The sequence below is a fragment of the Diuraphis noxia genome, unplaced genomic scaffold (genome assembly GCF_037042655.1).
Source record: "Diuraphis noxia isolate RWA-SAM2 unplaced genomic scaffold, SU_Dnox_SAM2 contig0004, whole genome shotgun sequence".
NCBI lineage: Eukaryota > Metazoa > Arthropoda > Insecta > Hemiptera > Aphididae > Diuraphis > Diuraphis noxia.
The window spans coordinates 47,365,807-47,393,377 of NW_028301714.1; the positions used below are offsets into that span (position 1 = coordinate 47,365,807).

General features: G+C 28.5%; 3 protein-coding genes across 3 annotated transcripts in view; 2 read left to right on the top strand and 1 right to left on the bottom strand.

Annotated features, from left to right (window-relative positions):
• The first annotated feature begins 629 nt into the window (after window positions 1-629).
• Window positions 630-3,112, top strand: LOC107164851 (23 kDa integral membrane protein-like). The gene is made up of 5 exons (XM_015512826.2): window positions 630-966; window positions 1,498-1,686; window positions 1,764-1,940; window positions 2,030-2,242; window positions 2,323-3,112. The coding sequence occupies exons 1-5, from the start codon at window positions 907-909 to the stop codon at window positions 2,386-2,388; spliced, it is 705 nt and encodes a 234-aa protein (XP_015368312.1). The 5' UTR covers window positions 630-906; the 3' UTR covers window positions 2,389-3,112.
• A 2,181-nt stretch (window positions 3,113-5,293) lies between these two features.
• On the top strand, window positions 5,294-10,099 carry Ubc2 (ubiquitin conjugating enzyme 2). Its single transcript, XM_015512814.2, has 6 exons — window positions 5,294-5,775; window positions 5,860-6,074; window positions 7,053-7,103; window positions 8,606-8,738; window positions 8,825-8,972; window positions 9,635-10,099. The coding sequence occupies exons 2-6, from the start codon at window positions 5,890-5,892 to the stop codon at window positions 9,730-9,732; spliced, it is 615 nt and encodes a 204-aa protein (XP_015368300.1). The 5' UTR covers window positions 5,294-5,775; window positions 5,860-5,889; the 3' UTR covers window positions 9,733-10,099.
• A 1,085-nt stretch (window positions 10,100-11,184) lies between these two features.
• The window catches only part of btv (dynein cytoplasmic heavy chain beethoven), a 30,275-nt gene continuing 13,888 nt past the window's right edge, over window positions 11,185-27,571 (bottom strand). The window contains exons 41-68 of the mRNA XM_089225539.1: window positions 27,407-27,515; window positions 27,184-27,303; window positions 27,003-27,126; window positions 26,193-26,303; window positions 25,888-26,117; window positions 25,599-25,821; window positions 25,320-25,485; window positions 25,078-25,261; window positions 24,040-24,254; window positions 23,166-23,609; window positions 22,848-23,061; window positions 21,684-21,935; window positions 21,563-21,583; window positions 21,296-21,432; window positions 21,111-21,196; window positions 20,862-21,025; window positions 20,627-20,785; window positions 20,297-20,527; window positions 20,080-20,223; window positions 19,885-20,001; window positions 19,453-19,645; window positions 18,764-19,384; window positions 18,261-18,448; window positions 16,910-17,033; window positions 15,921-16,231; window positions 14,623-14,813; window positions 12,102-12,303; window positions 11,185-11,960 (exon numbers count right to left, since the gene is read on the bottom strand). Coding sequence (XP_089081665.1) covers window positions 11,802-11,960; window positions 12,102-12,303; window positions 14,623-14,813; window positions 15,921-16,231; window positions 16,910-17,033; window positions 18,261-18,448; window positions 18,764-19,384; window positions 19,453-19,645; window positions 19,885-20,001; window positions 20,080-20,223; window positions 20,297-20,527; window positions 20,627-20,785; window positions 20,862-21,025; window positions 21,111-21,196; window positions 21,296-21,432; window positions 21,563-21,583; window positions 21,684-21,935; window positions 22,848-23,061; window positions 23,166-23,609; window positions 24,040-24,254; window positions 25,078-25,261; window positions 25,320-25,485; window positions 25,599-25,821; window positions 25,888-26,117; window positions 26,193-26,303; window positions 27,003-27,126; window positions 27,184-27,303; window positions 27,407-27,515 — 5,440 coding nt within the window. The 3' untranslated portion in view covers window positions 11,185-11,801. The remainder of the gene's footprint in view (window positions 11,961-12,101; window positions 12,304-14,622; window positions 14,814-15,920; window positions 16,232-16,909; window positions 17,034-18,260; window positions 18,449-18,763; window positions 19,385-19,452; window positions 19,646-19,884; window positions 20,002-20,079; window positions 20,224-20,296; window positions 20,528-20,626; window positions 20,786-20,861; window positions 21,026-21,110; window positions 21,197-21,295; window positions 21,433-21,562; window positions 21,584-21,683; window positions 21,936-22,847; window positions 23,062-23,165; window positions 23,610-24,039; window positions 24,255-25,077; window positions 25,262-25,319; window positions 25,486-25,598; window positions 25,822-25,887; window positions 26,118-26,192; window positions 26,304-27,002; window positions 27,127-27,183; window positions 27,304-27,406; window positions 27,516-27,571) is intronic.

Below are 27,571 nucleotides of genomic sequence, written 5' to 3' on the forward strand. Positions count from 1 at the left end.
ATGTAGTTTTTCAAAAATAGTAATAATATTGTGATGTTTTCATACTAATATAGGTGACATATTAAATAAAGTTTTTGTCACCATTGAAACCCCCCCCCTCTTTATCCACCCAAAAAAAATTCCATGTGGCCTGGTAATGATTTGAATGGCCTGCAAAAATGTTGGCACCAACAATAAAAAAGTTGAAACGACGCCCCTGACTCCAATTAAGGATTAAAATAATTGAATTAATTTTTAATTTTTAATTTTAAAATACCTAAATAACATTTCAATAAAATTAATTGCAGAGTTTAATTATTGAAAAGTATAATATGAGTTTACATAATAATATGTTAGTTTTATATGTCTATGGACATCATAGGACATAGACCTTAGTTTTAATAGTTCGACGACGAACTTCGGCCGTCGGGCAACCATCATATTATAATTGTATTAGTTAATCGTGAATAAGATTGTCGATCACCCAAACCCTAAACTTCTTTATAGATCTCGGATCACTCGATCACCATTCTCGTATTCACAAGATACAAAATACGAGATAATAACTACTGATAACGTGAGGCTTTTGAGATATCAGCTGTGAGATTGTGTAACAATAGTTTTGTACTGTCATGGTAGTTCCCACTTTTTGCCATGTAAAACGTTGGGTGGTGTATTTTGGTCTATCGAATATCGATCAGTGTGTTTACTGTGTTTCTTTGTGACTTGATCGTCGTGCGCGCGCTCTTTAGCTGTTAGTTTGTTATCCCTATATGTTTTTGTCATATTGTTGTGGTTACGATTAACGACAATATTCGCATTTCGCAATACAAGCAGGGTAATCGTGAATTTATATAACGTATTATTGTCATTTGCTCGTCGTACGTCTGTCGTTAATTCGTATCTTTTGACGTTACCACCAGAATTATGTCCATCTGCACGTTTTTGGGCAAGTACATTTTGTACTTGTTCAACCTGTTGTGTCTCGTAAGTATAACGTTAAAATCTTTATGATTTTGGGAATGTTGGTTGGGGAACCTGCGAATCGTGCGATTATTATAGCTTTTTTCTCATATGAGTCATGTTATATGATGCGAGTTGAGTTGTATTAAGGGAATGTTACACTAGCAGTTGTGGTCTATTATATTTATTTGTTTATTATTATATTTTAATTTTACAGTGAGTTATAAGAACTTTAAAATTGTAAATTTTACTTCTTAAAATACTTGGTTGAACTCTGACTTGTGGGTCTGGGAAAAAAATTGTAATGAATGACCAAATACTTAACTCGCTTTAAAATTAAAATATAATAAAAGTTAATGATATTGCCTGGATAATAATCCCTTAAAATTTTATATGAGATCAATTCGCTGTGATTTTTAAGCTATCAGAACTGAATATGATCTGCTATGCGTAAAATTTGCCGGTTCCACACTTGTAAAACGGAAACACAAATGCCAATGAAATGTCCCCTAAATGGCCTAATGTTTTATCAAATATATTCTGTACCAATTTCAGATCTCCAGTGTTGGAATTTTGTCGATCGCGTTCATCATCAATCACAAACTGTACAAATGGTCAAATTTCATCAGCACAGAACTCATCACCACACCTCAGATACTTTTGGTCATTGGTATCGGTCTTTTAATTATCTCCATCATTGGTTTGTGTGGTGTGCTTAGAGACATTGGATGGCTTTTGACATTGGTATGTATATTTTTCAAATTATAATGTTTAATATATTATTTTCTACTTAAATATAACTTGCATTTCAATTCTTATAGTTTTCCATATTGCTTACAATCGTATTGATCGGAGAACTTATTTTATCTGGTTTCGTGTACTACATGGGCGGTGAAATCAGAGAGTATGCGTTGAATCAGATGAACCATACAATTTCTGGATACAATAAAACTGGGTATGAAGCCTCTACACAAACTTGGAATTTGATACAGTCTGATGTAAATAATGTTTATTTTTATTACTTATTAAACTCTGCAATCTTACCCAGCCTAATCAAAATTTAACTGTTTAATTCTTTTGTTTTCAGATTGAATGTTGTGGAATTTATGGACCTAAGGATTGGGAACCAGTTACACATAGCAATAAACTGCCTACATCTTGTTGCTATGCCATACCATTAGACGGATTTTGCACAGATATTGAATCATATAAAGATGGCTGCTTCGAAAAGTTTGAAAGTATTCTTCAGGAAAATAGTGAAATAATAATATGGACAGCAATTGGATTTGCTTTAATTCAGGTATGTTGAATTAGAATTAGAATCATAATTTGATATATTAAAATTAATTCACATGCAATTTGAATGTTTTTTTTTTTTAGCTTTTTGCTGTATTTTTAGCATGTTGTCGCAGGTGTTCTTTACACAAAGAATATGAAACAGTTTAAACATAATTATCATTCAAGTTTTTAGTTGTTAATAGAGCTGCAAAAAGAATATGTATCTACTATTAATACCAATTTATATAATTTCTCCTAATATTTTTATTTCTTTCATTTATAAACCATCATGTGTTTACATTATCTGATATAATACTAGATTGTATTTAATTATTATTAATGTTTGGCCATGTTTAAAATGATCTAATGATCTATGATTTTCAGTTTCCTTCTGTATTAATTTATTGTTTGATTTTAATACAACTTATTATTCGTACTTTCTTATTTAAATCTTAAATCATCATCCAAAATTAATTATTCTTTACACATTATGCTAATATTTGAAAACCCAATTATTCAAATAATATCAAAACATGACGTATACTATATAAAATTGTAACTAATATTTTGAATTTAATATCTCAACAAATTTTATTATTACATACGAATATACAGTATTAAGTGATCATGGAAAGATTTATTGTTTCGTATTATATTATATTATTTAGTATAATTTTTACACTTTTGTTACAATTTTTTTAAAAATATTTTAATAAATAGTTCACTTAGCCTCATTACTTATACTTCTATTTTGTATTATGTTAAGTTATTATCCGTTTTGATTGATATCTTGTTCTCAAACAGTAATGTATTTTACTTTAAGGATTTAATATACTTAGTTTTTTTTTTTAAATATTATTTTAAAAGTTTTAAATATATTGATTAAAAATATTATTGTTTGTCTTTTTACTTTCTTTTATTTGTTCCTTTTAAATTTTAATAATTTGTATAGATTATTATAACTAATATAATAAGTTGATAGTTTAATAATATTGATAACACCTATAAAAAGATTCATTAAACTCTTCTAAATTTGTTGTCATGAAAAATCAATTCTATAACTGTTATATTACCAATTAATTTGTGAGTTGATCTTTTATTGTGGAATGATTGTAGAAAGAAAATGTAATAAATTTAGTATGAAATTCTCTGAATAACATATTTTTGAAAGTACAGCATGCATGTCTTGCATGGAGGAATACAATTTTCTCTATTAGTTTAATTAGGGTTTTATTTGTGAAATTGATTTATGCTTAAAATCAAGTACTATTTCAGGCATAGATCTACCAAACTTATTGACAAGTGAAAACTAAGAAATATAAAATATTATATTAGTTAAATTATGTTGAAAATATGATTAATATACTATTAATAATATTAAAGTAATAATCACATATTATTTGTTTATTTCTATTTACAATTGGTTCAAGTAAGAATAAAAGGTACCTACTTATTATTTTATTAAGTAGGTACAAGGTGATATGCACCGTTGGTGGATTGCCATCTCTGATTCATTTTATGCCGACTCCTGAATATTATAGCTTGTATAAGTTATCTGAAATTTTTTATTTTTATATTATAATCTATTTATTATTTAAAAATTTAGTTTCTTTTATTCAAAAACTACTGGACTGTTTTTAATTACAGTTTTATTAATAATAAAACAATTACTTGAGACTCGGAGGATGGTTCACAGTTTATTATTTTAGTTTTTGCAAACGATAATAAAATATTGTTTTTGTTTATTTAAATGGGTGTGATGCCCATAGGTTATAGATTATATGAACATAAGATGTATCACATTGTGACCATACATTTTAAATTTATAACTCAGATCTTTAATATATAATATATTTATTTATTTATTTTTTTTTTATTATAAAGAACAAGGCCTCGACTATATATATATATATATATTTTATAATCCATGATCTACCTATATTTTGAGGTCTGTGAATTACAAAATTTTTTAGTATTCAGTATATTTTCTTTTAATGAATTTGATTTAGTGATATGAAAAAAAATGTGCAAGTGAAAACATATAATAAAAAAACCATTCTAGTGGACGTGGGAAGATTGCCCCTGTTGACCACCCGCTAAACAAATATATCACAAATACCGCGAAGTGATATTTCAATTTTTATTTATTCCAATGCCTTTTTTTTCATAAAAATATCTAATTATTACTCGTTTAAAAAAATTATTATTCAGAACCTAATTTTTCAAGAAAACATTGTTTGTTTCAAAACAGTTTGGAATAAATGTTTTGTGATTTTGTGCAACTATAGAATTCAGATAATGCTCTATTTTTTCTTGTGACTTATGAGTTATGATAGGAGTATAGGACAGTCAATAATCAATATAAAGTAATAACTAATAACTAACAAGTAGGATTTAGGTATAAACTATAAACCGTTATTTTTAGTCTGTTAGAAATTAGAATCATTGACATAAAACATAGTTTATAGTTTTATAATTTTATATCACCGAGTGGAATATAATATAATGTATCTATCATGTGCTAACATAAATGTTCAATGTTATTGTTATCTCCATGCAAATCATTACTCATCTTAATGGTTGCATAAAAAATTACTTTCAGAAAATACATTTAAGCAGTATACAATAATATGCTGTACAAAATATAACAGGCGATTAATGTAGTACACAATTAGTTGATGTTTTCACAGCTGGTCTGTGCTATAAATTCATGAAACAATCTAATAGATAACATTATATAATATTGTCGATGAGCCACCGACTACATAATTGGATGACACGTCGAGCTAAATGCTTAAATGGGTAGAATGGCGTAGATGCTGAGCACTAAGGTAGTGAACCTATAGAGGTAATCGTGTACACGAACACGACGTACTCGCGTTGTTAATTTGTTGTTGTTTTCGACGTAGCGCAACGAACTACGAAGGAGGCACGAGTCGCACGACACGCGCATGCTCGATTTTAGTGATAACGACAACGTTATTAAAAAAAAATAAATACGCACGCACGCACGCACACGGACCGGCAAATACGTCGGACAACCGTAATATTCGCCGGTACGCAGACACCATTTTTGGAACCACTATCGTTTTCGAAAACTCGATGCATGATTGTTATTTCGGTGTTTTCCTTTGTTCGCCCGTCGTACCGCTGCCGTACATTTTCAACGCCGTGCACTCGCCGACTTACAGCCACAGCCTTTTTTTGAGCGTTTAACGCGCCCCGCTGCCTGGGAAAAACGATCGCATTTCGTGCTACAGTGAAGGCACGTCGTCGTTTCGTAGGTGTGTTTGCGACGATCGCTGTCGTTCTACGGCGTGCAATTTCCGTTTGCGAAGACGCCGCCGCCACCGCATGCAAAGGCTATTTTCCATCCATCGTGCGCACGTTACCCACGTCCGTCCACCGTCGTCTCTTAGCCGCCAACGCTGACGCCGCTCGCTGGCAGTTCCGTCAGACCGCCGCCATTGTTAGTTGTACTCGATGTCTTAAGACTGGACGAATTCACGTCATTCCTTCCCCGTGTTTAGAGGTTGGCCGCCGAAAGTATTCGAGGTATGCGACCGCTGCAACTATTGACCGACGTCGAAATTACCCATTACATGTGCGATTTTTATTTTTTTTTCTGTGTGTCCGCAGTTTGCCAGTGACCACTAGCCCTTGCTGATAATGTCTACTACCCCAACCCCCCGTAGTCCCAACAATTCTGGCCGTCGAGGTGTGACTGCGACGTTACCGGCAGTTACCACCGTACAAGCGACTCCGCCATCATCGCCGTCCATTGGTGGCGAAACCACCAAGGAAGTGAAACCAAATCCAAAGATGTCTAAATCTCTTAGCACCTCGACTAAGAGGTGAGTTTTTAATCTCTTCAAATCGTTACAATAATACGTATCTGTCTTGGTGGAGTAACTTGTGTGCCACTTAAGCTGTACTTATTAAGAAGATATTCATACGAATTGTCACGTTTTATCAATTTTATTGTAAATTGTAATAACATAGGTACCTAGTAATATTTATGTATCAAAACATGAATATAATTATAATAAATATTTCTATGTTATTGATTGTCCCTCAGGAAACTTTGGCTGTACTGCTATTTTGTTTTGTTAAAAAAAAAAATGGATAGTTTTCCGTTTTTCCGACTACTGCTTGATCCCACAATTACCTATTACTTATCTTAATTCTGTTATTTCGACTACCACCCGTACTATAGTTTTGTCTGTTTGTACACAATATTTATGAATTGTCATTTAAATTAGTATAATCTTTTATATATATTAGTATAACATTTATTATTAATTATCTCAAATCATTATAGTAGTAGAGAATTATACTATAAAATCTCGTATAAAACATAAAAAAATATCACAGCTACCTACTTAAAATATATAAAACTTAAAATTGTATTTTTGGAAATATTTTAAATATATTTTGTCTTCAGATAAACTTTGCCAATCAGGACTTTATATGAGAGAAAATGATCCTCTATACTTTTAATTTCTCCACCTAGTTGTAGCCGAGATAATGAAATTGAGACTTTCAGTAGTTGGGATAACGGAACAGTACCAAAAAATGTTGCTTATGTGTCTACCAGTCTAGCTTTCTGTCTTAAAATTATTAATTAAAATATGTTAATATAGAATGAAAAATATTATTTAAGTATGTTGTACCTATATAACTATTTTCCACCTACAGTTTTAATGTATTTTCTATTATAAGCCTATAACTGTCATATCAAACTATTTAAAAATATATTATTATTTGTGTTATAGGTATTCATACCTTATTAATGTTTTAACTATTTTTATTATAATTCAATTATTTTCCAGGATTCAAAAAGAACTAGCTGAAATTACATTGGATCCTCCCCCCAATTGCAGGTAAAGTTATCAAATTACTTTCATTAATAAGTTAATAGATAAAAATAAATTTACTTTTGATTCATATAATTTCACTTATTTTTAATTTATATCATGTATGGCTAACTCAAAATGTTAAAAAGACTAATCTAATGTGAATATATTGGTCAGAGTAAAAAATGTATTTTGGATTCTGAACAGAAAGTCTTCGCATAATTTATCTTTTTTTGTATATCGCCTTTTGGAGCATTAGAGTTTTTGAAATCTTCAATTTTATGTGTGCTTTTCGTTAGTAAATTGCGAGGTAAATTTGATGTTATTGTTACTTTGGTAGGTATAGAGTGAAATCAATGGATAAACCAAGAAATAAATTATGACAAAGTAGGGATTTTAAACTAAAAATCAGTTTTGTCAAATATTTATTTAGCTGACCTTTTTGAGCTATTTATAGATTGGTTTGTATGAACATTGAAAGAAAAATAACAAATCAAACAAAAATGTAATAAAAAAAATTGGAATTCCTGATAATCTGTACTTGTAGCAATTACAATTTTTTAAAAATAATACAATTTGTCAAAATTGTGAGACTGACACATCACCTCTGCTCAGGACCATGGTTTGAATATCATTATAATTTATCACAACCCTGAATGATTTTTTGTATATATAAATTATTTAATGTATTTTATTAGGTTTTTGATTAGAGTTATACAAAACAGAACTAAATTTTATTTAAAAAAAAAAAAAAAACTAACACTTGTACTGTTATCCATTATGGCTATTAAAGTTAGGTATCCCTGATCTGTATTCATAATCGGTGCTAGTTGGGTATGCGCCAGAGTATGCGCTCTACAGACAAGTTTCTGTTTCGGTATGTGCTCTACATACATCATTTTTATTTTATTAATTTTCCGGATGAGCTCTATACATCACTTTAATTTTTTAATTTTATTATTGGCTTTCATTCATTTTCTAGATGTCTTTTAGCATGGCGAGAAAAAGGTCCGTCCTGTTTTGACAGTAAAGTCGCCAGCAATAGTGGTTAAGATGGGACTGCAAATGATTTAAAAGAACACCCCTCATTTTCTTTAATAATTTAATTTTTGCGTCCAACCATGACCTCTCAATGTTTTGAGTGTGGGTTTCTGTATTGTCATTGACATATGACATTTGGTGATTATTTACCATCTAGTGTACAAAATTGCGGCTTGTGAGACACCTATATGCAGCCCATTCATCAGAATGAATAGTAATGAATAGGTAATAGAATTTAAGGTAAAGACAATCAAAGATAGATAATAAAGTCGAAAAAAAATCCAACATATCATGTATAAAAGCGCAGATAATGCATGACCAACCTCATGTAGAACAGCCTAACCTGTAGAGCGCATACCGAACTAGCACCTCATAATCTACTCTTCAACTTTATGGAAATTAAAATATATATATTTTTTACTTTTAATTTTATTTGTTTGTTCCTTTGTAAGATTTATTTTAAAATATAGGGTTTCATTATTTTTCAGTGCTGGACCAAAAGGAGATAATGTATTTGAATGGGTCAGTACAATTTTAGGTCCTCCAGGTTCTGTGTATGAAGGAGGAGTTTTCTTCTTAGACATTCATTTCACACCTGAGTATCCATTTAAGCCTCCTAAAGTATGTAACTAACAATTTTTATTTTTTTACTTAAAATAATGATTTTTGCTTCCGAGAAACTAATTATGATTGTTATCAATTTTTAGGTGTTATTTAGGACTCGCATATATCATTGCAATATTAACTCTCAGGGAGTAATTTGCTTGGATATACTTAAAGACAATTGGTCTCCTGCATTAACCATCTCTAAGGTGCTGTTATCGATTTGTTCCCTATTGACTGATTGTAATCCAGGTAAAGACTTATAACATATAATGTATATACTAATAATACATTATTATTCATTATATTTTAAAATAAACAATGAATATAAAATAAATAATCTTAGAGACAAATATTAATATTTATAGTATTGTAAAAAGAAATTGGAAAACAATTTAATTGTTTCAATGGTTAAATACCTAATTTTATTAGTTAAGATCAGATTTTTATTCTCTTGTTAATGTTCCTCTTAAAATTTTTAATGTTCAAAAAAATAAAAATTCTCAGTTCTATAATATTAAAATTAATCATAAATAAAAACATTTTTTCTAAAAATTTATAAAATATTCTTAACTATGTTAAATCAGCTAAATATTCCTTGATTCATGAAATATTCTCAATTATGTAAAAAATACTTTCCTGGGAATTGAACTAATCACCCTCATTTTTTATTCTCTTAAGACAGTAGACACTCCGTAACTATGTATTTTAGCATTTAAATCTCAAGTTTTTAAAATATTTTTCATGGTCAATATATGAACGTCTTACCATTTTAAATAATTATTTAAAAGACAATTTAAGGTTAACAATTATAATAATATATTGACGTTTTAATCTAATTGCTTTAAATAACTTGTGTTATATTTAATTCATAATAATTAAAATAATTCTCTGTTAATTGATTATATTTATAGCGGACCCTCTAGTCGGTAATATTGCTACACAGTATCTACAAAACCGCGAAGAACATGACAGAATTGCCAGGCTGTGGACAAAACGGTATGCTACATGATTGATCTTCAAACAAACTTAAAAAAATTGATATATAAAAATATACATGCGAAAATCCTAATTCCGTATTTTATTAATGGGTGTTAGCATGATAAAATTTTAATCATTATTATTTTATAGTTGGCATATTTGAAACCTGAATATGAGTCAGTTCCTACATTTTTTCTTTTTTTTTTCTTAAAACAGTAATATTTTAAACACTTACAAGATAAAAAATGTTAAATTAATTTTATATAATATGACTTAACTGCGCAACATATTAAGGCCACAATCCATGATAAAATCTCAATTAATATTTTATTTTTATTTAAGTTTTATAATAGAAAATGTATGCTTTTTTTCATGAATAAATTATCAATTTGTTTGAATATTGTATTAAGATTTATTATTTACAAACCAGTTGGTTACATTTTTAAATATAATTTTTACTTTAATTTATGAATTACAACAATGCTATAAAGTTGCGTACTATCTATACACAACTAAGTATTGAAAGTCTAGACTGCTAATTATATTTAAATAACAAAATTATGAACATTTTGTAAACGAATTTCATCTTTGTAAATGTATATTTACAAATTATACATATTTTTGTATGTAAAATATTATTTAACTAAATTAAAAATATTGATCAATTTGTTTTGTATAACTTAATTTGTATATCAAATATATTTAATAACATAACATAAAATCTACGGGTATTATAATGAAAATATTTGTTTAAATTATTGATTTCTAATATTATATTGAATATTAGGTAATACAAAGTTGTTTTCCATATTGAATTATCTGTTATATTATAAGGTTTTCATTGAATACCCTGTAGGCAACTTATATTATATTATTAAAATGTTGATATAGTATTATAGCTTTACCCGTGACTAAATAGATAGGTATAATCACATATTAAATGATACGCACATTCCTCTTCAGACTCAGTATTCAGCTTCTTATTGGCTATTCATATTATCAGTACTAAGATTATATTTTAAAAACCAATTTAATTTAAAATTATAATTTTTAAGTTTATGACTATTACTTAAATATAAGGTATATTGTGTAATATTCACATATTTTAAAATATGTGTACTAAAATTATAACAACCAATGAAATATTGAGAACTACAGTAGGTATGCTTTGCTAGTTTGGACGAGAACATGTACCAATGTGATCATACCTATCTATTAGTCATTACTTGACCTGTGCCTGTCGTACATATTACCAATGTATAATTTTAAAATGTATATTTGTGAATAGCTTAGCAAAAGTTTCAGTTAGACTACTATCTATTTACATATTTTATTTTCATTCTTAATGCAGAATAGTAATAATTCTGATTTACAATGTCGTTGCGTACTAACATTTTGTATCAACATGTTAAACCAAGTTTAATTGTTCATTTCTCATCTCTGTTTTAGAGAAAAAAGTAAAAAATAAAAAAATTGGTGAGAATTTTTCTTTTTATCTTTTTTTAAAAAAAAAAAATGCTTTGAATATAAATTGAATGTATATTTTTTTAGCCAACTTATTGGATTTCAAAGTCATCTTATTTAAGTTGATGTGTAATTTATCTCATTCTTGTTGGTCTGAATATGAGGATATTTTGAATTTACTATTTACCGTGTAATGTATTACACTAATTTACAAAAATTTTAGCATATCTATATATTTATAAGTTATATATTATATATTAATAATTAAATTAATATTAATATTGTAATATTTAGAGCAAATAATAAATAAAAAATATTGTTGTGAAATATTAAATTAAATATTTTATGTGTATTTGTGTTGTGTACCCTATAGTGCTAACAACATAACAAATAATTGGTAAAAAATATATTTTAAATTTTTTTCATATTTATTATTATACAAAATTAAACTATTTAAGTATATACAATTTGAACAGTAATAAAAACTAACAATAATTGCATTGTCTTATTGTAGGGTTGTTCACTAAGTTACCAATACCCAAATCAGGATAGATTAATTGTTTAAGGTTCATACATATGTTTTACAATTTATGTGTTAGGTATATCATATAATTCAAATATCAATTCTTCTTAAAATTAATGTGTTCTCAGAAATAATGTCACTCCTGCTAAAATCCATTTTTTTTGTTCATTTAATGGCATTGCTATTGGTAGCAATGTTATTAAATTATCTCTGAATTGTGTCTCATATAACGCTATTGGTAAATCAGAATTTTTCATGTGCTTTATGTGTTCCTATAAAACCAAAAAAGTATAATTTTATCAACCAAAAAACAGCTATAGCTTGTTAAATTCAGTTAAACACACATGTTGTAAAAACTAAAATTGACTGCACAAATATTTTTTAAATCTTATTTATATATGTGCTTTACAAACCTGTGGAATCCATGCAAGTTTAATGTCATCAATGATAGCTACTGATGGTGAATCAGCTGTATTTTCAACAAGTGTATTGTGATTGAGCCTAGCACCTTCTATAATCAAATTTGATATTGTTGTGTGGATTTTGGAACCTTTCAATCCATTAGTTGACAGAGAACAATCAAGTATGAGACTATCCATAGGTATTTCATATTGTCTACACAAAAAATTGAAGATTTATTACTGAAGTAAACTACTACAAGAAATATAATAGATTTATTATATATTTATAAATATTCAAACATGTCCTAAATGACTGTCTAATTAACGTAGGAACCTTAATGAACAATTTATTGATAAAGATTTGAAATTAGCATTATTTCTTTGCACCATTACCATTGTTTCAATAATCAAGGATCTTAAAGAAATACTCACACATGTATTTTGAGATTCGCAATGGAAATCAATTAATCAAGTTAATTTCTTTTTTTAATGGTTACTTAGGCAGATGAAGTAAAATCATGCATCAAATCGTCACGTTAATGGCCTCGAAAAAACAAATTATAAAATCTTAAACAAATATGAGAACATATTTTTAAAATGTTTTTTCTGTATTTTATTTGTTTCCTATAGATTCAAAAACTGCTCAACTGATTTTGACTAAAATTTCAGAGATTGTTCTTAAAGATGTCAGAAAAATGTAGATTAGCTTGAACTATGTTCAAAAATTTACCAATTAAATAGCTATAAATTATAATATCTGAACTGAATACTGAGATATACCGATTCATTTTATTCGAGACTAAGATTCGCCTACAGTTTAAATATATTATTACATTTCTACCATAGAATTTATGTTTCTACGAAACATCTAAAAATATTTCAGGTGATTGAGTCTTTCTTCCCTTAATGGTGGTAGCATCGCATAGAATTTTGTCTATTTGCATCACTGCTAATAACTGACTAGTTTTTAACTACATTATACATAAATTATTGATGTAATGTCCAGTGATATGAATGTTAAAATAATATTCAACAACAATCAAAATAATAAGTATAAAGTTTTATTTGTTACAGTTAATAGCTATATAAGTTTCAACGAAATCAATTTTGTTTTACTTTTTGTTGTTGTACCTAATGCTTAAAGAAATAACCGGTAAAGACTTGAAGAATTTTTGGCAAAATATTTATAAAAGTAAATGAGCATTTTCTAAAACATATTATTTTCAAATTTCAATAAATGTAGTTTTTGAACTATTATTTTTCTTCAATTTTTGTTTAATGTTTATTGCCTCTTGATCAAAATTCAAAAAGCTTGATAACTCCTTACACAAGTTTAAAATGATTACCTAACTATTGTACATATTTTTTTTTAAATAAGAACATTCTGATGTATGGTGTCTTATTATTTATCCTTATTTATACTTCCCTTATCATAAGGCTATAGTCTATCGCCTATGTACAGTTATTTATGTTGTGTCATATACAATGTGTATAGTATATAATATATATACTTACAAACTTAACTTATGATCATCACTTATGGGTTAATATCAATTACTTAATCACTGATCAGTGGCGTAGACATGATTTCTGAAAGGGGAGGGATCAAAAAAAAAAAAACGACAACTAAATGGGAGGTGAAAATTGGAAAATCTCCCACCCTCTCAAATTTGTTTTCTAAAGTACCTAGTTTAATGTTTATGGTATTCATGTTTAGCATGATTATTTAAAGTTATTAATAAAATTAATAAAAAATAAATTTTAAATATTTATAATATTGAAAAATTCAAAATGTGTAAACATAATTTTATAGACATACGTAGTCATACATATTATATATATATAATATACTGTATATTGTTGTCTCTATAAATAATAAGATATTAAGCTATAATTAAGCATAATCGTAGTCGACAATCGTCATCGACCATTTTGACCAAATAAATATTACTGTTTACTTTGCTATAATAATTTAATATAATTTAATATAATTTGCTATAAATAAACGAAAATAAAATTATAATGGTATTCAGTAATCAGTAGGTATATTGAAAAAACTGTCAAAATTCAATAGCTCGATGGATCACAATTCACAATATGAAAAAATGTTACATTATAGTGCATACTACATAATGTAAGCAAAAACAAAAAAAAAGCTAATGGGGGGGATCTAACCCCCACGTCGCCCTTGTCTACGCCACTGTCACTGATACATGAATAATTTTTCGTAATGTGATCAATTTTTTTTCATATTTTTTGAAATTCCTTTGGAGAAATGTGCACAACCAGTTTGGTGAAAGTAATGTGCCCCCCTCCCATATCAAGACTTCCGCGAGACTTTGAATATTCACATTACAGTCAAAACACCACTGAAATATGTGGGCTATAAGCCTATAACTTAGTTTATCGCAAAATCTAAGCAGGAATATTTCGATATATCTTTAGAGTGATTTTAAACATTCCTTTAAGATAAATAAATTGCATTTTGTAATAGACTTAGACTAAGTACTATTATACGTATATAGGTACATACTTGGCTGTTTGTTGTTTTAGTGCAATTAGGAACGTTCTAGGGTGAAATAGCTCGTCAAGGTCGATTTTCTGCGACAATTTGTCATCTAAAACGCTAATTTTTTTCACGCATATAGTTCTGGCCACGATGGTTCTGATATACGCCACCGGATCGTTCGGACCAGTCCATTGGTCCATCCACGTTTTTGGTGTCTAAAAAAATAATTTAATTATTACCTATATTATAATAAAAATTGTTTTTATATTTATAATTATTATATTTATTATGAATCGGATAAGTCAGGTATTATAAGTTATGGTCGATAAGATTGACAAGGCGCGAATCCAGTGTCCTCTATTTTTAGTTTTTGTTTTAGGTAAACTTCAAAAATAAATAGCCATAAAATACTTTAAATTTTCACCTAATATTATTTTTATGATCTTACATTATATGATACATTTCTCGTTTTTAAGTGAACAGTTTATTAATGATAGGTACAAAGTTCCTAAATAATTTTTCTTACAGCAGTTAATAAATATCGGAAGCATAATATATTAAAATTATTTTTATAAGAGTTTAAAATTATAATTTTTTTAATCATTAATTACAAAACCATTTATGATTATCGATTAAACAACGTGCTTACAGATAATTAAGTGAAATAATAATTGTAATAAGTAAAAAAGTAGAAAAATATAAGTAGAAATAATAATAAGTAGAAAAGTTAAACATAATTCCTGAAAAAATATGTGGGAAATCTGATGTAAAAATATCGAAAATATCTTTAGAAATAAAATAAGCTAACATAATAGATAATAGACATCATATTTGCTCAGAGTAGTTTTTCACAGGTATAAAGAATGCAATGATTTATAATTGAATTAAAATTTTTTACATCCATCATTATAAAATGAGTAATGACAAAGTACACTCGAAATCTGTAATCAGCCAAGAGACCCACTAAAGTGGACGGATTGTCATCAAATATTAAGATTTTTTTCTACACAATAAAAAACTAAAAACGTTTGTTAAGTAATTGATTATTTAAAAATTTACTCAGTCATATATACACGTACAAATAATTGTACCAGGAAAAAAAATGTACATAAAGCCTTCAAAATAGGCCATAATTTACGGGGATATCCCAAGTGCATGCCGTTTTTTTGATTTTTACCTTTCCCAAGATATTATTGTGGTGTAAGAAGCTAGGTTACCTTCACGTGGTGCACCATGAGTAATCTAAGTAACCGGTTTTAGGATGAATCTTTCTGCCCACCCTTTGGATCCGATATTTTAGGCTAAGCGATATTATATCATACTTGAAGTCTAATGAGATGTAACACTGTGTCTGACACTGTAGTCGAGGGCCTCGTGTTGCTGCGAATTGTCTGGTTTACACCGACCAAGGTCTTGTGCACGTTTCTAACTAGTCGGACCGCAAAGTTGAGTTCTTGGCTGAAAAACGCATCCACCGGCCGATGATGGTTACTGTCGCCACTTCTGCTCGACGGCAACTCAGAAAGGTTGACGCCCCTGTTCAAAGCCTTCCACAGATCTAGAATGGGTTGGACATTCAAATGCCAGTCACCCTTTATTTGCAGTTTCGTCCCAATGCTGCCAATGCTGACGCCTTTATACAGTATATATGAATTATGTATACAGTAGATAAACACTAAACAATAAGTATATGGATTTTTCAACCTTTGAGTCATTTTATGAATAGTTTGTTTGAATTCATATATCATGTTGAATTAAAGTAAATAATAAAATATAAATACATTTAAATATATTTTTTTAAATTTTAATATCTATTTAAATTTCAAACGAGTAGATTTTCAGTTATTCTGTATAATTAGCGGGGAAAAAAATGATGATTATACAACTATCGTCTTAAGGCACACTTCATAATTCTGTAAAAGTGCATATTGTGGGCTACCTAAAATAAAAAACGATGTATGTATAATAGGTGTAGGTACCTAGCTATATGGCGATATGAATTAATAGATATATCTGAACGACAGTAAAATTTAAATTATTATAATAGTATGTTGCTATATAGTTTTTGTATACCTAGGTTCCATAAACATTATTGTGCCAATCACATAATAGTATATCGAGGTTTACTACTCAATATTAGTAACGATTATTTAAAAATATATAATATATTGGTACTCGTGAACCTGAGATATATGCTATAAGTCCATCGCTATTTGATATTTTTACAAGAATATTTTAAAAATCAATCAATGATTTATTTCCACTCTTTTAGTGTTAGTCATTAGGTAATTTTTAAAAATATTTCGCTCACGTCGTAACTGTGATATTGTTTCGGTGCTCTGCTTCTTTTGCCAAGACCTGTCTACATTCTCTGGCAAATTCAACAGTTTCGGAGTGTCGTGTTCCGGGACGCTTTTCAATGCGTTATCGACATCCTATATTTGATAAAAAATAATTTACCTTCATCCGATTAAACCCATAAGTTGCTCATTTATAGTCAGTGTTAGGAACAGATAACAAAAAAATCATCTGGATAAAGATAAAGATAACAACACTAAATTTTATCTAAGATACAGATAAAAGATAAATAAATTTAATTCATCTAACAAAAAGATAAAAGATAAAAATATTTTATCCAGATAAATAACAGATAATTATAGAAATTAAAATTAAAACAACTAATTTAAAAAAACATATATAATGTCATGTAAGTACATGCCTATATAATATGTTTATTTTCGACTTAACTTATTATTTCATGATGTGTATCACCAAACATCAACTTCAACACATATAATTATATAAGGAACCAATAAGATCCAAGGGACTCTAGGGAGGTAACAAAGTATAAATAAAAATTTGGGAAGTCACCCTGCTGAAGAAGTTGTCGAGTGGACCAAAAACAAAATTCACATAGTTAATAATATTTTTGGTACAGATCTATCTAATTTTCACTAAAAAAATTATCTTTTAAATTTATCTAGATAGGTAAGTCAAATATTTATCTAACTTATATTTATTTATCTAGATAAGATAAAAGATAAAATTATTATTATCTGGATAATTTATCTAGATATGTCCTAACACTGTTTATAGTACAGTAGGTATTATATTATACTTTATCATATACGTATACATATACATGTTTCATATTTAACACTTTAAATTAATTTTAAAATTGCATTTAGGTTATACAATTTGTGTTATTTTATTACACAAAAAATGATTTCAGTTTTTATGAAAAGGTTTGAAAACATCTAAAAAATTGCACACGATAATAATTTTTTTGTATACGACATGTGTGAATTAATGTTTAGGCATACGGTAAATATTTGATTTACAAATCACCAGTCAAACATCACTGTATAATTAATGATGTGAAATTGTGATGTGCATATGACAAAATGAAGATTTTTGAGTGTTTACTTGAATGTAGTGTAATTATAGTGGTGAAAATGAAAATGGGCTGTGAATAAATAAATAAATTATACTGTTAAAGTACTAACTCACTAGTAGGATAATACTAAGGATAATTTTAATTTTATAAATATCAATAGATAAATGCAATTTTTGAGTTTTCATAAGATTAAATCATTTCTTTTTTTTTTAGCTACATCAGCAGGCGACAGGCATTCACCTTAGTTGTACAATAATTCACTCACCTTTGCGTCACCGGAATTTAAATCGACGATTCCAGGTATACCATCCTTCCAATTGACATTGTCTGATGTGAACACACATCGCAAATATGTTGTGAGGATAGCTATGTCTTGTATATTTGTAATTCGGCCGCCGTAGATAGCCTTTTCACATAGTCCGTGAATGTATGCCCATCTTGTTGAGCTGTGTTCTATCGATTTAAAATAATTAAAAAAAAAAAAATAATTTCATATTGTACATTGTGTAGGTACGTTATCTACAGTGGCTAGTGACAGACGCTTCTATGGTTCATATATATATATATATATTAAAGTGAGGATGGGCGATGTATAGAATTGAATTTAAATTGTTGCTGCCAATTTAAAATAATTGTAATTCTACGTTATTGAAATAAAATAATAAAACTACTATACTGCATATTCGTCACATCTATTGCACAAATGGGTAACGGATGTAAATAAAAAGTTTAATTATATTCGTGCATTATAATCTACAATATGCATACCACGATGTATTGATTTCTGTAAGACTTTCAGGGTTGCTGTTAAATCCGAATCATTGAACTCGTAATATTGTGACCAACCCTGCGGTATGTATGTCCTGCGTTCCAACACTATGGAATGGAACCAGGCCAAAGTGTAAGCAGATCGCATTTCGTCCAAAGATTTCCACACCACATGCTCGTTCTTCCAGATGTCGTAGGCTCGTCTCATGTTCTTCTTGACGCCGTGCGGCGCTTCGTATGCGACTTTAACGCACGACACAACAAATGAATGTTGAATTTTTTCGTTGGGCTCTGCGGTCATCCACACAGCGAATTTCTCGTGCACGTCCTCTAATGACTTTAACCGTTTTTCCAACTCCGTTAGTAGAGACTCCGAACTCAGGTGAATGTTTTTCAATACGACCCATTTCGGCTGTTTGCACAGTTCTTGCAGTGACTCGACTTCCCTCGGGTCTTCGCCTGTAGCTATTTCTATACAGTTTTCGTGAGTAATTTGTTTAGCTAACATCCTCAATTCGTCGGATGGGTCAGATCCGATGGACGTGATTATCATCACCGGTTCTGCGTTTTCTCCGACCAATTTAGATAGACTTAACGTCGATGGTGATAAGTCAGTCAGTTCTAAAACGACAAATATAGGTATATTATTAAAGATTCCAAACTGTTAAATCAAAACGATCGTAATGTACTTAGTTGATTGAGTGAAAATTCTGTCAAAACTTTATGCAATCTATCGGGTTTCAGTGCTTGTGTTATTAATACTTGTTGAAAATTCGACACATTTACCACTTTCGGAATGCTGGAATTTGTTGTTTCGACAAAGTCTTTCCAAATGTTTTGATTATCGAGTTGAAGTTTTTCGTAAAGTTCTGGTACAGATTCCTGGTGTGAGAATATCGTACATTTTAGTTAAAATTTAAAATTATGTATAAACTATTATAATATAGTCAATAGTTATCTGATAGTTTTGATTTATCATATAAAATAACTTAATTCATTACAATTTACAAATAACCAAAAACATGATCTATATATCATTGGACATGTCAAATGTCAATGTTATGTGGTATGGCAGAGATGGGGATCGGCCCAACTATATACACGTTATAAATAATATTTACTTTTAACATGTACACATCAAAAGCTCTGTTGTCGTTAATCCATTTTGGAATATTATCTTTATAATTCAATCCTTCGTCAATATTTGTTGTTTTTTTTCCAATGAACAATTCCCATTCCTATTTTCACAAATTAATTGATCTCGTTAGAGTTAAAACCCAATTCGGTAAATCGTAAATATGATTATAAATACTAACATTAGGACCAAAATCATTTGGATTCAATTTATAAGACAAGTATGTGGCGAATGTCAATTGTTGATCTTTGAAAAGCGATCTCGATACATAATAATAAACCGTGTGTAATAGTCGTTTCTCTTGGTTCGTACCTCCAGTAGATTCCTAGGACGTACAAACAATAAAAGTAATTTTATCGTAAGTAAAACTAAAATTATTTCACAGCTAGTTACTATACTTTTAGTGTAGACTGGAACAATTTGACAAATGTCGACATAGAGATTTGACAAAAACGGTTGAAGACGAACAAATCTTTCAAAGCGAAATATATTTTTGAAGCGTAACTGGAAAATGGCTTGTACACTTGACATTCAAACTTTAATTCTCTCTGCACTTTTAGTGACTCGTCGAGTGATTTTGATATCTCAGTGCTGTTAGTTTTTATACTGTCTAGCGAATTAAGGAGTTCCTAAATAATCGCATATGTTACTTATATACCGTAGGTTAAAAATAATATTGTAACATTCATTACATCTTTGTTTTTAAAAATACAAAAAAATAATTTTACTTGATTTTCGAGTATATTCCCTTGAGCGTCAGCTAAGTCTTTTAACACGTTCTCTTGTAGTACATGCAATTTGGATTTCAATTCTTCTTCCGTGTGCAATAATTCTAAACGCATGGAGTCTAATTTAGGATTTTGTACTTTCAATGCATGTCTTAAAAGCTATAGAAATCAAATCAAATTTCAAAATTAAAAATCTTTTGTGTGATTAAAAAAATTTGTTAATTTAGACAGGTACCTGTTCAGTGAGTCCAATGTCATTTAAGGTAAAGTTAACAATAGTTAATAAAACAGATTGGTCTGAGGACAAGGTCAAGTCAGTAGTATTGCTGAATAGGTATAATTGGAAGTTCTCGTTGTAATCTACCAATCGATCTGCAATTTGGACCATTTTTCTGCTCCCTATAAGTATCCATATTAATTTGTTTATATATAATGAATAATGGCGATATTATATAATCGTCAAATAATGTAGGTATAAAGTTACCTTCAATTTTAAAGTCACTTCTTAATACTGGTACGAGTATAGGATCGATTTTGCTTACGTTATATATTACTATCGTTTTACCAAAACTTAAAAAAAAAATTAAATATTTTTAGAACCATATTATTAAGAACTTAATACTATACGTATACGATAGGTATGTAAAAAATATAATTTTTAATGCTTACCGAACAGCTAATTCTAAACTTGAGTATAATTTTGGGTTTTCAAATGAAGTAAATTCTGTTGAATTAACTGGTAATTTTAATTTTAACCACTCCATGATGTTGTTATTAGGGTCAATGATCAATGGATAAAATTTAGCCTATATACGTGTCCAACCATCACAATATCACATTAGTACATATTATAGTATGCGATTCTTATAGTAGGAGCATATATTATATATTATATTATTATATTATATATATATGAGCATATATTTATCAACTTACCGAAATCTGAAGGGTCTTAATCTATATTATACAAACATATTTTAAAATAAATAATATATTACAAATAAACAATAACAAAATATTGGTAATCACACTAATCAATCAAAGTAGGCATGTTTACCTGTTTGAGTATTATGGCATTTTGATGCGATGTTTCATCAGATGGTAAGCCTTCAGTAATCCACTGCAGTATCTGACATTCAGATTCCATGAATTTAGAAAACGTAAAATCATTTGATTTTAGTTCGTACTTCCATTTTTCAATTTTTTCATTGCGAATACTATCTGAACATTCCGATAAATATGTCACAAACGCTGACGCAAGCAGTGTGCTCAATAATAGGTTTTCTAAGCTTGACGACAATTCATTTACCTATGACAAACACTTAACACTTTTAATATACATTGAATTTTGATTTGATATACACATGATATATGTAATTAAATGTTTATTATATTTAATCATTTAAATCGTTATATACATATATAATATATAAAGTGTGTGTGAAAAATATTCTTCATATTTTTATATATTACATCATATTACTTAATTTTTTTGTTTTTTATTTGCAGGTACCTACATAAAGTATGCCACAAAACAATGTGTTTGTATTACTCAATAATTATCAGTACATAATAATTATTTAAGGTCAAAATTCAAATGTTTGATTAATGATAATAATATTCTTAAAGTTCAAAAGCGAAAAAATTTCCGGAATTCGATAACGCTCTATGAATAAAATGAAAAATTGTTATATATTTATGAATAATAAAGCTAAATAAACAAACTAGTAGGTATCAGGTTAGGTTAAATAATTATTATTATACAACTATTGAAACAGTTAACTCTCGATTATATTGAAATCAATGAAATCATTTACGATTTTTAACCAATTAATAGTTAGACAGATATAAATTACGATTTATATGAGAAGTGTTAGTTACGACATTTTCTTTTGTACATTTATAAACACATATAATAAATTATGTTATTATTTATTGAGTATTTCATAGAAATTAGATAAAATTATATTTAATGAATTCGGACGATTTAAATGAAAATATTGACCTCGTATACACGATAAGGTACTTAATTATAATATTAACATAATATAAATATATAATTTAATTGTAATATATAAATAAGTATTTTACTATACAACAATCCGCATACAAGATTTAATATTGAAATTTACTAAATCTGTTGCGTATTTCAAGCTTTATTTATGTATCTATCAGTAATTTTAGTTCAATAGTATTCTATCAATTTCATGCAAATATCTACCTGTAAACCCCATCTCGAAAATTCGTCATCTAATTTTTCGACAAGTTTTTGGGCGGCATCTATTGTTTTTTTTTCTTTGCTAATGTTTAATTCAATTTCAGCTGCTTCTTTAGTGTTAATAGTTAACTGCTCTCTTAATTCTGATACGTTTTTATCGACACTGTCTAACCCATCACTTAAAAGTTCTATTTGCTCTTCGGCTTTTTGCAATTTTCTGTATCAAAAAATAAATACATTTTGCATGAATTTAAGACTTCGCGCCTACTGCAAAGCGTGACTGAGTAACACATATTTTTATTATTTAAATTAAATAATTACGATTTCAAAGAAGCGTGTTCGGTTTCCAATGGTCTTATTTTGTGAAGTATGTGCGAGTACTCGACATTGGCTACTACCCACGAAGCCAGCGGTGCCGCCGCCGCAGATGCCCTCTTCGCGTTTTTTGAGTCAAACGAGTCACGTTTTGACTTCAAAAGTCTCTCCACCGAGTCCCTGTTGGCTTCCGAAATCCTGCGTGCATCGAAAAACCTTATGTCCTCCTTGACGCCCCTCTTTGCTAGAAACGTTTTCATGCTGTTCCATGATGTGTCCTGTATGCCCATAAGCCGGAGCACGCCCTCCAATATGTCCCTTATCACTTCTGGAGGGGCTCGAAGTGATCGGATCTCCGTCAGCGCTTCTGGTTTTATGTTGCTCACTGCTGCCTGAGACTCTTCAATCAATGGTTCTACTTGCGCTAGTTCTTGATCGATTTCTTTTTTCCTAAAATTTTTATTTTATCACGTTTCACGAAACACATCGAAGTCGTTATGGATATATGTTTAAAAAATCGATGACAATAAATTACGATTGACACTTAAAACGTTGTAATTGTACTAATTCCTATCTATATTTATTCAATTACTACAGATTTAATATTTTTATACATTTTATTTTTGATAGTTAATTTTGATAATTTTTTTTTTTATATCTTAAAATACGAATCATTGAACTTTCTTTTCAACATCACGATCGTGGTGCGAGCTAAGTAAAAAAAAAAAATAGCTGTACAACGGTGTGTGTATAGTATATCGAAGCAGAGTTGCCTATTTAAACTGTGTAAAATACAATTAACTCCTAGTTAACTCCAAATCATCAGAAATATTGTGTAGAACTATAGAATGTGAAGGGTTTTTGTTGTAATGTAGGTTACCTCTGGTTTAAAACATCGTTTTTTATTTGAAACTCTTTTCTAAGACTTTCCATTTGCTCTTTTTTCGTATTAGCTCCTTGCATGGTTCTAGATATCATATTCAGTGCTTGATTGGCCTTTTCTTGTTTTTCTGCTAGTTTCGTTTCTTGAGTTCTAGCGTCCGATTTCAATTTCGCTACGATGTTTCTGGCATCAATCAATTTAGACAATCCAGCCTTAAAATATTTAAAAATAATAATAGTTTGCATTTTAATAACGCCCGTAAAATGCAATTGAATGTATAGACAGATTTTAACAAAATTATAAATATATTAGCTAAAGTAGTAATGATAATAATAATGCATATTAATTTTTGATGATAATATTTTTTTAAATATTATTATTACACAATATACATATATGTATAACTTACATTAATTTATAATATTTCCTTATATTGAACATACAATTATTATACTTTATAACTATTTTAAATTTAGTTATACCTAATAATATAGCATGTATGCTGAAGTATAGATTTTTCATTAAAATTCATATCGAAGTTTATATTTATATACGAAATATCGGTCCATTAAAACTATATTATAAAAGTGAGTGGAATTATACTAGTAAAAGGTTATTTTGGATCTTCAATTAAAAGTAAAAACCAACCTACCTATCACCTCTAAAATGTTAGGACAATATTTACTTGTTCATTATTTATTTAATATTAAAAATAAAGATATAGGACATGGGTGCCTATTACATATCAATAAATTTCCTTCTGAAAGATAGCATGTTTAAACCTATCTTCGAAGCTAGTTTATTAGATGTACGAAGAGTCTTTGAGTTGTAAACTTATTTGACAGATATATCTTATTAAGTAGAATTGTATTTTATTTAAATTACGTAACTAGGTTGGGATGAGTTCTATAGTATAGATTAATTAACAAACCTATTTAATATTTTAACAAACTACTGAAGAATATAAAGTTCTTAATCATTCAATATTATTAAGTATAAAAACAATTTAAAAAAAATAAAATAAATTTATATTACTTTTAAATGGACCATTCTTTTATTAATTGATTCCTGTTTGTTCTTTAGTAAGACACTAAATGTTTGAATAAATGATAAGTAACGCCTTGGACAAGTATTCATCCAGGCTCCGGCTTCTTGATGAATACTGGCAAAGTACGAAATATGTTGTTTAATATTTGGAAATTCATCCATTATTTTATTTCTGAAATTTATGTTTGAATTATAATTATTGATATTAATTTTATGGTTTAAGAAACAACTTTTTTAAAATCAGCTCCGGTATTATTTCCATTGTTTTTTCATCCCACCTATCAAGCCATACAACGTGACAGTGATCTAGCACTGCCGGGCTGTTTTCTAAGCAATTGTTGAAAAATTCACTTTCTGAATCCAAAATCATCACTACGTGTAAATTATTCTTTACTCCTGAAATCAAACAAATATATATTACAGTTGGCAATTGACAGTGTTGTGCCTTATTAGTTATTATCACTTTTTATGGGGGAAATATATTTTATTATGCTATTAATTTGACATACTTTGTGTAAAAAAATTGGTCGATGTTCCGTCAAAATTCTGCTGAGACATTTGATCTTTGAGCGGTGAACACAACGATTCTAACTCTTCATTTTTATAGAGCCCCATCACTTCACCTGACACTATTAAACAACTTACGATATCCAGTACTTCATTGTTTACTATGTGATATTCTTCGACAACATAATAAACTTCTTCGTTGTCTATTCCACATGTTTGCATTATCTAATTTGAAAACAATTTTTTTAATGTTATCAATATTTGTATTTTTTAAATATGTTCATTTAATACCGTTTTGAGGTCGTTTTTAAATGCATTCAAATTAAAAACTGGTCGTATTTTAGGTGACACGACTGTTGCGTTATGTCTGGATGCTACGATTCTTACGGCTAAGTTTCGTCCTATTCCCGAACGTCCTACCAATAACATACACCCTCTAGGGTTTGTCAAAACCCTTTCACAATAGGCTGTGATAAGGTACAGTAATTCTGTGTTCAACTCAACTTCCTGATTCGTGGTTTCTGAAAGAAATTTAAAAACGTTAATAATGTCTGATACAAATTGCATCATAAGAAAATTATATAAATTTGGAGTACCATTTGAGACAATACATTTTTCAATTATTTTTTTCCAATGTTCTACGTAAACTTTTGAAAGTAAACCAACATGTTTTGGATCCATTTTTCTTTCACATATATAAACAACATCTAAAATATTATATTTGTGAGATGATGGTATAGTAATTTCACACAATCATTTAACATAGGTAGGTACATTATTAAGTATTCATTAATATACTATGCTTTTTACCAGAATGATTCACCTGCAATTGCAAATCACTAATTGTTTTCGAAAATGGGTTGATATTCAAATAATATTTTTCAATCTTAAGAATTACATTTTATAGATTTTACCAAGCCTTCTATTTATTATATGATTATTATTTAGTGGTAGGTACATTCAGCAGCGTAATTATGGGGGGGGGATATGAATAAATATCCCCCAGAGCCTTTTTTTAAATACCCATAATTAAATTTCCGTAAACATTTGGCTTTAAAAGATCTTAAAATTTTAAAATAAGAAAAAAAATTCATGAACAATATCATAATTGAGATTTTTTTTCTTATACTCCCTCTATAGGACTATAGAGTATAGAGTAGGTTTTTATCACTTTATAGTTTATGTTATGAACCTTCAGAACCTTGTTATTAAAATATTATTTATTAGTTTATCAATAATCTTTTCAAGTATTCATGTTATAATGCGGTTAATATTACAAAACCTAATTGAACAAATCGGCTTATTTAAAGTATAAAAATACATTTAAACTAAAACTTGTCTAATAATATGATAATATATATAGGTATGTATATATGTATAAGAACGTGGCGAAACTTTATAATCACCTTCATATTTGAAATTCAAACGAAGATCTGCATAAATCTTATTAATTATTCCTTCAAATTTTAACTTATCTTCATACGTTACTAGTCGATCATTAAAAATGCGATTTGCTTCGAAAAATAAAACCTGAAATATGGTTTTATTAATATTGAAAGGAGCAGATATTTTTTTTTTAAATATTACTTGAGCTGCATTATTTCCATCATTAAATTGGTATCGGCTTAGATTTTGGCATAACTCCACTAAAATATGATTTGTAAATGTATAATGAGGTGTCTGTACTGATGTAAGCGTTTCTCTAGTCTAGAAAGATTATTAATATAACATTGTTATGTTTAAATATTCTATGAACTTTATTGTTACAGGTATCGATTAAACCGATAACCGATACTATTATAATAAATACCTTCACTAATAGATCTACTATTGCATTAGTAATTGTTTCTGAATTATCTTCTATTATTGTGCTTACATATTCTATACAAATCTTTTGAAGTTCATGCTTTTGTGGTGTTCTATAAAATATGTCAACGTTTGAAAATATCTCATAATTTTAATAAAATATAATAGT

Coding starts and splice junctions, on each gene's coding strand:
- LOC107164851 (XM_015512826.2), top strand. CDS start 907: ATGTCCATCTGCACGTTTTTGGGCAAGTACATTTTGTACTTGTTCAAC. Junction 967..1,497: donor TGTTCAACCTGTTGTGTCTC/GTAAGTATAACG, acceptor TACCAATTTCAG/ATCTCCAGTGTTGGAATTTT. Junction 1,687..1,763: donor TTGGATGGCTTTTGACATTG/GTATGTATATTT, acceptor CAATTCTTATAG/TTTTCCATATTGCTTACAAT.
- Ubc2 (XM_015512814.2), top strand. CDS start 5,890: ATGTCTACTACCCCAACCCCCCGTAGTCCCAACAATTCTGGCCGTCGA. Junction 6,075..7,052: donor CTTAGCACCTCGACTAAGAG/GTGAGTTTTTAA, acceptor ATTATTTTCCAG/GATTCAAAAAGAACTAGCTG. Junction 8,973..9,634: donor ATTGACTGATTGTAATCCAG/GTAAAGACTTAT, acceptor TTATATTTATAG/CGGACCCTCTAGTCGGTAAT.